At 35.2% G+C, this 12,187-nt stretch overlaps 1 protein-coding gene across 1 annotated transcript; it reads left to right on the top strand.

The window, feature by feature from the left end:
* Positions 1 to 4,750: 4,750 nt before the first annotated feature.
* Positions 4,751 to 6,430, top strand: LOC142358154 (synapsin-like). Its single transcript, XM_075409615.1, has one exon. It carries the CDS (start codon positions 5,144 to 5,146, stop codon positions 6,323 to 6,325), a length of 1,182 nt encoding a protein of 393 aa, XP_075265730.1. The 5' UTR covers positions 4,751 to 5,143; the 3' UTR covers positions 6,326 to 6,430.
* The last annotated feature ends 5,757 nt before the right edge of the window (positions 6,431 to 12,187 follow it).

Below are 12,187 nucleotides of genomic sequence, written 5' to 3'. Positions count from 1 at the left end.
AAAGGTCCAATACTCTGAGAGACCTATTTCTTTCCGATAAAAATTAGCGACAAAAATAATCTTATTAGGTATTGTAATATTTATTTTTTGAACTTTAAGACTATACTCGTTTGTAACAGAAATTATTTGATGATGAAGAATAGTACATTAGGAATCGCATCAATTTTTTCTCTGTGGTTATGGCGCAAAAATTATGTAAAAGCCCAACCGATCGAGGTTCCATAGATTGAGGAAGCCAAGACTGACTAAAGCAAACAATCGCAGGCGTGGTTTTGTTTCCATAATTAATGAAAACAACGTTTGTTTTAATTGTCAAAAATTCTGCAGTGCTAACTGCATTGGAAATCAAGGCACGCTATGAGCCGCTATAACAAAAATTTTGTAACAACTTTAATAAATAACATCTATTGTGTCCTGTTCCGTTCAGCCAACAATTTTGATCCATATTTTCATTGTTCGAATTTTTACAAAGTTCATATATAAATAAAAAAATTTGGTCGTTCTGAGTTTTTTATGTGTCTGTTTGTGTGCCGATAACTCACTGCAAATTTTGAGACGTACAGCCACTCTCTGTTTAAATTCCAATCAATGATGGAGACAAATATAAAACGCCTGCAGAGGAGAAACAGAAAAAAGCAAGAAATAGGAAACAACCTCATTCATATTGATTTAATTCAACTTCTACTATCTTTCTGATACTTTATTTTATAATACTTTCAGTATAAATAGGTATATATATATATATATATATATATATATATATATATATATATATATATATATATATATATATATGTGTGTGTGTGTGTGTGTGTGTGTTTGTGTGTTTGTGTTTGTTAGTGTGCGTGTGTAAACGCATATCTAAGTTCGCTTTGATTTTATAATTTAGGCAAAAGCAAAAAAAGAACTGTGAAGTTTTTCTTTTTTTATATGACGCATACTTTTACGAAAAGGATATAAAGTAAAGGAGAACAAGAAATGCTAAGTTGGAATTTGCCGAAAATTGCAAGATCTCTGGGATTTTATGAGAGAAATTAGATCTCCATATCCCTTCTATATCGTATTTCTCTTAGAATGATAGTAATTCTCTTTGTTTAGTGTGTCGAACGCTATTTTTCTATGTATTGGGAGTTAGTATGACGCTTGTGTTGTTTGAGAAGCCATTGCAATGTGCATTTGAATTTTGTGCAGTTTTCGTCACAAATTGTTATTAAATTTTGGCTGAAAGACTCAATTACATTCAACTGGTTCTTTCGTCAACTGATTCATGTCTAGCTGCTCTTCTGTTAGTTTTACCTGTTAGTGGTTCACACTGATTTGTTTTTTTTAGATAAGATTTTCTAAATTCTGAAACTTGTTAACACTTTTATCGGCAAGTAAAGAGTTTTACCATTGTCCTCTAGGCGTTGAAGTGATATTGAGCAGTTGTTTAACATTGTTAAATACCCATGTCTTTCAAAAGTTGCCTGAGTTTAACTTCCATTGTTTGAAATCGTTCACCATTAAAAATTTTTTTCATTCAACGGAGTTTTTTTGTATTCAATCGAGAGTAAAATTTTTTTGTTGCCCAAGTCGACCATTGTAATATTGATTTGTGGCACTTAATCTCAAGGCAAACTATTAAAACCAATCAGGCATAATATGTTCAGCAATCAGTCGTAATTCAATAGTATTTTAAACACCCAGATTGTCAGTCTTGGTAAAATTCTGAAAATCTTTCAAATGACCACCATTTTTACATGAGTTGTAAGCAAGATTTTTCAGAACAACGCAGGTCTTGGTTAAAAGCCGTTCAGTATCGCTAAACTGCTCGTTTAGGTCGATACATATCTATACATTTTTCTGATCTTCAATTACCAGTTTTGAGCTCTGTTACGTCACACACTGCTCAGTTGGTGAACTTCATCCAATTGAACCCTGGATGCACCGTCCCCCCGATGCCCAAAATTGTATTTTGATTTTTTTGGAGGAAAATATTAGGAAAGAACCAACAAACTAATCGATTAAGTTCGAATAATTAAATTTTAATAACATTTTCTAACCAAATGCATCAATGTTCAGAAAAAAAGTTTAATTTTTCTTTTGCTAAATTTGCGCATTAAGACAGTCAGAAGAAGAGCCCAACCTTTCAACTGCTCATTCTTCTGCTTTCGACGGAAAAATGTCCTGATAGCAGTGATCTATTTTTTTCTTTAACAAAATTGAAAAGTGTCAACAGTTCCTCTCTTTTCGAAAAGTGGTTAATGTTTGAGTATGTCAACCTGGCAATAATTGTAGAAGCATAATGAAATCTCGATATTAATCAATTTTCTTATCTCGTTCGCCCCACTATTCTATTGCGCAAATTTGTGGGAAAAATTAGTGCTAATTCTGTCAATGTTTATTTCTTCCAATTATTGTGAAACAACCAAGAAAGTTAAGGTTTTGAAAAAAGATTAGTTTTAATTAACTTTTTTGTGCTAAATTTAGGTATCAAGTTCTCCCTGCAGTGATTTTTTTATTGTTTCTTTTTATTTTTTTCCCGTTGTTGTCTTTTTTCTTTCAATCGTTCAAAATTAAAGCCATCAAACAAATATGGCTTTGAAAGAAGAGTGTTCCTGTTAGTTGATTGAAAAACTAATCACATTGATTTTTTCCAAATTATGAAAATTCGTTCTTATCAAGTTTTATTGCCAATTTTTTAATAATTAGTTCTTCATTTTTGGTGATAATCAAACCGTAGACTTTTTATTGTTTTTTTTTTGCATTTGAGCACTCATTACAGCTCAATAACTTATCACTCTATTAGCTTTTTGATTTCAGAAATAATTTGGTAAATGTATGTGCAGGTCATTAATTTGTTGAAAAACCAAAACTTAAGTTATAAAACTTGTCATATTTAGAAAACAAGCATTGTCCCAACATCTTCTATCTGAGAAAAAATAGAAAACATTGATCGTTTCAAAGGATCTGTTGCGAATTATATCTTAAATTGGTGCAATTTTGAAAAAAAATCAACAGTTGCTTCAGAACTCTAAATCAGAAGCCGGAAGTTAGGATAAAGGATTGATTTAATTCAGTTTTGAGATTTTCAATTGTTTTCTAACCAAATTGGCCGACCTTGCAAGAAAATAGGGGCTGCTTGAAAACTAGATTGCGGTCCAGTTTCGGTCCAGAAACTGGAGATTGGATTCTTGTATCAATATATTAACTTTGATAAATTTTTTCGAACCACTGGCATCAATGTTTTAGTTACGTATGACAACACTGAAAAGAAAAGACCAACGATTCTGCTGCTTATTTCATAGAAAACATAGACAATCTTTTATTCAGCAAAAGTTTCTGGTTTGTTTGTGGTTCGAAACCGCAACCTCATATTAGAGAGTCAGAGACATTAACCACTACGCTATACGAGCTATTATCTCTTCCTGCTCATAATTGCTTTTATTTTGGCAACAGACTTAATTTCTGAGAGAACACAATTCAATTAACTTATAGAATTAAAAATAAGCTCGAAAAGCCAACCAAGAAGTGAAAAAGCAGCGTGTTCATGAACAAAACGTCCAGAAGAAAATATTGCATACAAAAGACCACGCGTTATATTAATTGCTTCAAAGCTCTTTCGAGAGGAATTAAAACGTCATTGGTTTTCTAACGATTCGAACGTCACTTTTTTTTACTAGAGATGTGCTCATTTCGTTAATTTTGCTAATAAGAAAGTTTTCGCCAATATTTCTCGCTTTTGTGAACGTTGAGCAAAGATAGGACTCCTTTGTTAAGATATTCACATTAATACAACTATTACGTTTTACTGTTATTATATTTTCTGTACTTATAAAGTCTTCTTGTTAAACGTTTTTTTTTTGTTTTCCTGCGTGTTCTGTTTTTTTTGGAAAGCAAATTTCGATTGATTACAGTCTTACAAGAAGTTTTTAAAACTCTTAGAAGAAGGATTTTTTCAGATTCTCTCAATTTCTCGCAATCGTGCTGCAGAGCCAACTGAGAAGTGTTTTTTTTCACCGGTTGAAATATATCTCACCTTTCTTCAAAGCGTTCACTGAATTATTCATTCTTGCGGTAGCTGTGTTTGTTTCCGGGGTTTTAGACGTATACTGTACATATGCACGGTTAAACTTTTAGTCAAGATTTCAGCTGAAAGCTTATAACATGCGCAAATTAATTTTTTAGCGTATCAAGCTCGAGTGTCGTCTTTCCATGAATCGTTTTTGGTGCAGTTTTTCGAGTTCCTATTAACGAGTATCAAAGCTCAGTTTCTGACACAAGGCTGAAAAAAAACAAAAAAATCTAGCTTTATAAATATCAGAAAGTAACATCTAACCACAAGCTGTGAACAAAAATTTTGCTAAGGAACGAGAAATCCAATGTGTTCCAACACAAGCTAGGTTACGAATTCATGCTCACCATGAACTCGCACTTACGTAGGAAAATAAAAAATTTCTGTGTCAAACTGGGTTCACTTGGATCAACCTATTAGGTAGAAGTCGGACATTTTCCCATATAAAATAGATGTAAAATCCTATTTGGTTCATACTTTAGATCTTCCAGGATAAATATTGATTTCATAATGACAATTCCGTGACTATAATAACAACATGGGTTTCACAGAAAAGCTACGCTAACTGTTTTTTCTCTATTTAGAGTCCACTTGCAACAGGAAACTTCCATATCAAATTTCCATTAAATAATTTCTTGACCCGATATACAGTCCAGCAGTAAAAACGTCGGCCGATCTGAGATCATACGATGGTCACAAAAGTCGATCAAATTCTTTTAAGGGAAATTTGAGTCTTTTCATAGCTGTACTGAGCATGGCATCCTGTTGTTTTCAATTGATTCCCTTAATTCCCATGTTACCTTCTCACTTTTTGTCAATTATTGCGGTTATTTTGGTCTTCTTTTGTGATATGATCTTTATTCTATGCAAATAACTTCGTGTGACGTTTTGAATAAATAGTACGGTACTGTTTTCTTTGTGCGTTGTTGATATATAATAGGTAAATAATCAATACAGTACTGCTGTGATTGTAACGTAATTGTGACGTGGAGAATGTGATGTATCTTATTTTGCGTTCTATTTATATTATAAAGATTTACTGAAAAAATGAAACGATTATAACCGAGGCGCAATTCCTGCTACTTGAAAATGGCAAAATCGAAGACTACCTTGCTCGTGATTGACGGAGAACGCCAAAACACACTGCATGTGCTATCGGGTACGCAAAAGGATAGTGATTACAAATGTAACTGGGCAAAACTATTTGAGGAATCGAAGGAAAACGTTGAAGTCATCCAATGTGGCTGGGATGATATCATTCATGTGAGTTGTGACCCTTTCCGAAGTGAAAAACCAAACCCATCTGTAGAAATATCTTTATCGACTTTACCCGCACGTGAGGCTAAAAAGCGTTTTAACAAACCCTCTATAAGAGTTGTTCCGAATTTTATCCTTGTCCGAAATGAAGTGCGAATACCCGCAAAAGACTGTCGTAATATGTTGCTCGGTTTAATGTATTCGGGAGTACCGAGTGTGAACTCTTTAACGAGCATCTATTTGTCGTGTGATCGGCCAGTTGTTCATGCGGAGCTTGTGAGGATCAAGCGAGAAGTCGACCGGGAATGCACGTCTGGTCTTGGATCACAAACACCTGAATGTCAACATTTTCCATTGATTGACCAGGTGTATTTCAGCTGTGAGCACGGTATGATGTACGGATATCAGTTTCCAGCAGTTGCCAAAGTTGGCTTTGCTCATGCTGGTGCTGGAAAGATGGTCGTCAAGGACCATGTAATGATGGAAGATTTCCAGTCTGTTCTAAAAATGACAAATGGACAATACTGCACTGTGGAGCCATTCATTGACGGTGACGAAAAATTTGATTTAAGAATTCAGAAAATAGGAAATGATGTGAGAGTTTTTACGAGAGTGTCAATATCTGGAAACTGGAAAACTAACGTCGGCTCCGCTCTATTTGGTGAGTTGTTTCTTCCAGAATGTTCTGCCTCTGGGAATGATGCCTCAAACGATGTCTATTGTCATTATGGAAATACTGTGGACGAATTTCTCACAGAGGTCTTGCCAAAAGTCACTGCAAAAAATTTTCACAGATATTGTGATTGGATAAAATTAGCTTCTAGAATGTTCGGTGGGCTGGATATTTGTACGATGGATGTTGTGTGTTGCAAAGACGTGAATGGTGTACGTAAAGAGTACATTCTAGAGGTCAATGATACCTCTTCTGGTCTCGCGCCTTTTTGCGAGGAAGAAGACAACCGGAAGATTAGGGACCTGGTCCTTGGCAAAATGAAAACTCTCAAATTGATTTAGAAGCTCTTTCTAATGTACGAACTGCTTGCCTGTTGGATCAATTTTATACCTTTTCAACTAATTTTGCGCAGGTTAACTAGAAATTCATTTAAATTTTGACGCACATTTATGATGGTACTAAGCATCATTAGTCAGCAATGTCTTTTAAACATGACTATATTATCTGAATATAGCCGCATCAATGCTTCGAGCCGTTGAGCGGTTAAAGATCAAAAGAGATAACGATTTACACTGATACCTATAGTTGACTCTTGGTATTTAGATTAAAGAAACGAGCAAGGCAATAAATACAATTTTTTGTTGTCCTACTTTCGAGATCGACGATTATGGCAGTGGTTTCCAATAAGTTTGCGTTCAATATTGTTCATAGATTCAAAAAGGGATCAGGTGTAATCTTTAGGCACATTTTTTTAAATACCAGTCTTGATTTTCATTGTTGTTTGTTTTTGCACTTGCTCATTTTGGTGTATTCGTTTTTCTTCCACAATTCTCTCTGTGTTTCTCCGCCATGCTTGTTCCTACCCATCTTGAGGGGGGGGGGGGGAGGAACTATATACTCAACAATTTTGACCAATTTTGACCAATCGATATATTCATCGTAGTAGAGAGTTGTGAGTAGTATCATTAAAAAGCCGTCAATCGTAGATTATGGAAGTGAAAAGATTTTTTCGAATTTTTTTCTAGAGCGAGTTATCAAGGTTTAAAATTTTGTTTATATTAGACCCATTTGCAGTCTAATAGTCTTTTTTTTTATTCACATTTTCAGGAATTTTCACCTAAAACTTCGTCAATTAAATATGTAAAAATTGTTAACAATAGTCCTGTCGATTTCATTTTTAAAGACAAAAAGTATTGTTGACTATTTTGATTAAATTGTGTTGGCAAAATGTTGGCGAATTATTTCAAAATTCAGACTTTTCCATTAAAAATTGCCCAAAATAAGATTCTTTGATTAATTTTGCCGGAAATACACTCTCAAAAACATCTAACAGAATCTTGTTAAACTACAAAAGGAGCTAGCTCTAATTCCACTTCCATTAAATTTTTGCTTCCATTGAATTTAATTGAATTTCTTACATTTGTCTTTAACTGTCGTTTTGACTTTGTCTTTTCAGCCGACTGAAATTTGCGGGATTTTGAGACGTCTCATTGTGTTTTATGGTAAAAAAATGACTCTGTTTTCTGAATTGAAAATATAGCTGATGGCTTTCATGAGTTTGAAAATAGTAGTTTTCAAAAAAAAATTTATCTTTTGATTTTTTATGTCTAATTGCTACCTAGTCTCGTTTATTACAGGTTCCATATGAGATTGAGGTCATCAAAAGAAGATGCACGTGTACAAAGTTTTATGTTTTTAATGATTTCGTAATGAATTTACGGGCTTCGAAACAGGTTTTTTGCAAAAAAAAACTCATTTTTGATTTTTGACGTTCTTTTCTTATACGTGAGTCATATTCTGATTAATTACTGGCCTCAAGCACCTCCTTTGGTCAAAATAAACGAACCTATTTAATTAATTCATTTTTTAGCTAATGACTTTCATGACTTTGAAAATAATCGTTTAGGAGAAATGCCAAATTATTATTTAATTTTGCCCCCTTTTTCTCTTTTTTGTCTGCCTATTACCTAAGTAGTATGGTAATCCGCCATATGACTGTAGGGGGGGGGGGGTCCGACCCCCCCCCTACAAGACTTTCTACCTTTGAAAAACGGAATTTTGCGTCAAAGTTTTTTGTTCTAGTGAAAAGGCGGATTACCATACTTGTATTTTTTAGGAAAGTTTCATGTGGGTATTCATATATGGGAAGTTTTGGAATAATTCTTCCACCGCGCGCATGAAGGGTATTCATTTTGTAAGTTGAACTTTTATTCCATTTTAGAGAGTTGGAATTGTTTAAACTTGTCAAGTTTTGTTTATGGTTAATGAATTTAGGGGGAATTAAATCAAAGCGGCGGTCTGCCTTGGAACTTTGTTTTTCAAAGTTAAAGTAAATTAATTGTCAGTGTTTGGGGGATTTTTACAAAATTGGTTTTACGGCGAGAGGCAAAAGTGGAGGGTAAATTAAAATTGGAATGGGTGTGCAATTGTGGTTGGGTAAATTGGACTGTCAAGTTTGAGAGTGGTGGAATGGTCAGAGTAGTTTTATGAGTGTCTGCAACTTTGATAAAACTTATGGTTTCCAGGGCATTGGAATGGGTCTTCAATTGGGAATTTTGTTAGAAATAGCACCATATTTCTTGTATGAATAGAGCTAGAAACGTTTTACTATGAACGAAGCGTTATGAATGAAAGAAACGAGTCATGACACAACCGGTTTGCACTACGTGTGAGCTTACTTTTACAGATTCGGAAGAAAAATTGAATCACTTTTCCAAGTTTCATAAAAATCGATATTTAAAGTACTGCAAAAAGTGTGATCAGCCAATTTTTTTCTTATCCCAATTGTCCCATCACCTTCGCCATAAGTACTTCCTCATATCAAATCCCCTTTATTGTTTCAAGTCCCTTTGTTCTGGCAACATTAAAGACCAAGTATGTCCTTTCTGTAAAACAGCTTTTTCTACAAAAAAAGAGTTATATTTGCATCACTTATCTAACCTTTGTCAGGGAGACAAAGTGGGCAAGCTTTTTGCCAGGAGAACGGGAAAATTCAGCTAAAGTAAGCGTTTTTAGTATATTATTAGCCTGATTTATTGAAAAGACCATTTGATTAACAGTATTTTATTCTTTGTAATTTGAAACTTTCCTTTCTTATTAAAGATGTACTAATTCAAAATACAGAATGAATACCAATTCAATCACTCTCAGAGTCATCTATATAAGCACGGGTGCGTTTTTTGAGCAATAGTGGAGACTCTTCACTGCTTTGCAAAGTAGATTCTTGTCCTTCTCGAAAACTTTTTGGTGATAATAAAATCTCGCTGCTGTCTGCTTCATCATCCGTTTTTGGACTGATAGCCTTTCTTTTTCTGATTTTTTCCAATGAGAAGTTTTCAGTACTCGTTGAAGTGGTAGGGCTCTCTTCCGCTTCAAGTAAAATAAAAGGATTGGGGGTCTCCTGATTGGTTTCATCCTCTTGATCGGATACCAAATTGAAATCAACAACATCATTCAATTGTTCATTTGAGTATGAGGGTTGATTGAAACCAGGATCAGGGGTCTCCCAACCAGACGCTTCCCCTCCTTCAGGTAAGTCAAAAACAGTGTACATTTCGGGGGTTCTACTCCCCATTCAACGTCCTCACAAATTTTTTTAGCGAATATTTCTTCTCTCAGACTGTAATGTCCGAACGGTATTGTCGTTGTACGGTCTGTGTTGATGTATCGCTTATCATCGTAGGCACTTAAAGCAGTCTTATTGACACAAACAGTATGAATTTGATGCTTTTCAGAGCTAAATTTTATGTTTTCGAGTCTCAAAAGATCGCCTTTCTGTAATGTTTTTTTGAACATTTCGTGTGTTAGTTTGGTCTGTGCATACTTCTTGGTCCCCTTGGCAGACATTTTAGCATTCTGTCCTGCAATTATTGAGTATAATTTAGGTTTTAAGGCGCAGAACTCTTCAATTGCCATGCCCGCAAGTTCGTCCTTAAACTTGAGGACAGTTTTTTCATTGGATTGATCATGTAGTTGATGATTTTCTGGGAAGTTCGACAGATCGAAATGGCTTCTCAACCCTGAATTTTTGGCTAAATCTTCATAGAAGTTCGGACTTTTTATTTTGTAAATAAATGAGTCTGTGTCAGAATATAAAAGAGTACACTCGGTTTCGATCTTCATAACATTATAATGGAAATCCATCATGAAGAGCTTAGAAAGTTCCAATATGCTAGCGCCTACTATTGTGGGTTTTGTCCAACTAATTGACTGTTTCTTCTTAGTAATTAGGGAAAGGTCTTGATCCACAATTTTGATTGAAGAGATGGTTCCTTGTGAGGTGGCGTTGAGTAATTCAACATCATTCCTAACGAAAGTTACGGTTACTCTATTTCTTAGGCTTTCACACAGTTTGCCGAATGCGGAGTTAGACATTAATTTATAAAAGTCTTGATTCAGTTTTGACTCTGCTTGCTGACGTTTGTTGGTGTTCAGTTGAATGTAGGTTGAGAGCCATTTCGACTGACAGAATTTGACTGCGCGATGCAACTTGTCGACTTTTATTCCATTCGATATGAAAAACTTTAGGTTCCGATAATGAGTGACATAGTTCATTTTTGAGTGATACGTCTGTCTCAGTTTTTTAGTTTTACTGTTTGAAACGTTTAGAGCAGTTTTCAGTTCAGACTGATATTCGCTCAACTCTATAGGATCAACAGGTTCTTTATCTGATATGAGAGGAAAGTCACTGTGTTTATCATGTAAATCATCTGGGTAGTTAAGGTCCACTTCTACAATATATCCTATATCCCCCCTCATCGTCTGTGTTCAGAATGTCTTCCAAACTGATTTCCTCTACAATTTCAAAGTCCTTGAGGGGGAGAGGATAATGTAGCGTGACTCCACCGTAAAGGTTATTCGCATCAATGTACAGTATGGACGATGGTTCTTTTGATTCGTCAAAATTGTTGAGGAGTGAATTGTTGGCAATTTCCAACCGAGAACTGTACACTGATGCCAAACCGCCTCGGATCATTCTTTCCGTTAGATCTAAGATGTTGCGATCCGTTAACAATTCAAGATCGGGCTTGCAAACTTTGAGGCAGGCGCTCCCTGACAAATTCGAAGCGGTATAAAACTGAACGCAATCGAGCCCGTAAGTCTCATAGCACACTGTTCTTAGTTCCTCAAACCAGCACGCTAGTTGGAGCACATCTCCTGTTAAATAGAGCTCGAGAAAGTCTTTGAGATTGACACAGTCGAACTCTCTGAACAGTTTCCAGACTTGTTCAAGTTGTTCTTGCGTGATATCAACTTTATTATCTCTGAGACTGTTTCTCCAGTTCTGAATGTTAGGCAGTGATGTTTCAGACAGCTTTTTAAAAGAATCAACATATGAGTAGGGAAAACTACCTTTTTTTCAACAGCTTTCGTTGATCGGCTGAGTATCCTCTGTAGAAGTTGTCTAAGATCGTAAATTTGTCAGCAGGTAAGGTTTGGATTAGCTTATCTAAGCTACCTGGCATAAATTGGAAGCTGTCTATAAATCTTAGATACTCGTAAACAGTGACTTCATTGTTTTGCGTTTTTTCGTTTCAATATGTACACCAAAGTTCAAGGCGATAAATTTTTCGTCATTAGTAGGAATAACGTTAATTTTTGTATCCTGTGAAGCTGAGTGAAGTGCTTTGACGATATGATGCATATCATAATTCATCATATTATGCGCAACAATTGGTGTAAAATTGATGGTTCTCCGCTTCAGGTTACATTCACTGTGAGCAAATCCAATGAAACTTCCAGTAAAATGACAATGGTCTAAAACTTTTTCAGCATCGTTCACGAATTCATTATTACAAATCCAGCAGCAGTTGTACGCTTTTTTGGACGGTGCCACCCCATTGAATATAGGAAACTTACGCTTCTGGTTGTAGAAAAAGCGTGCTAGTTTTTCCAGTTTAGCCAGAAGCCTTTTCATGCAGTCAGGGCCTGTATATATGTCAAAATGTATCGGCGTAGAGTTATTTCGCTCAATCACCATAATACAGTAACTGCAGGGTTGATGTTGTTCAATAATACTTGTGCTGGAAATTTCTGGTCTGTTCTTGACTGTGGACACAGGTACAATCAATGACTCTAAGTCAAGGTAAACCACAAATGGTGAAAACCATCTAGCTGCGTAACTGTCGAACACTAGTTTGTTTTTTCCTGGCTCAGGCATTCTGATTTCTACTGCGTCATTATCGTAACAAGTTTTTTGATGA

Source organism: Convolutriloba macropyga, unplaced genomic scaffold, assembly GCF_964194025.1.
Source record: "Convolutriloba macropyga unplaced genomic scaffold, txConMacr16.3 SCAFFOLD_3597, whole genome shotgun sequence".
Taxonomy (NCBI): Eukaryota; Metazoa; Xenacoelomorpha; order Acoela; family Convolutidae; genus Convolutriloba; species Convolutriloba macropyga.
The sequence above is the reverse complement of the archived record's forward strand: the minus strand, read 5'-3'. Positions and strand labels throughout refer to the sequence as shown.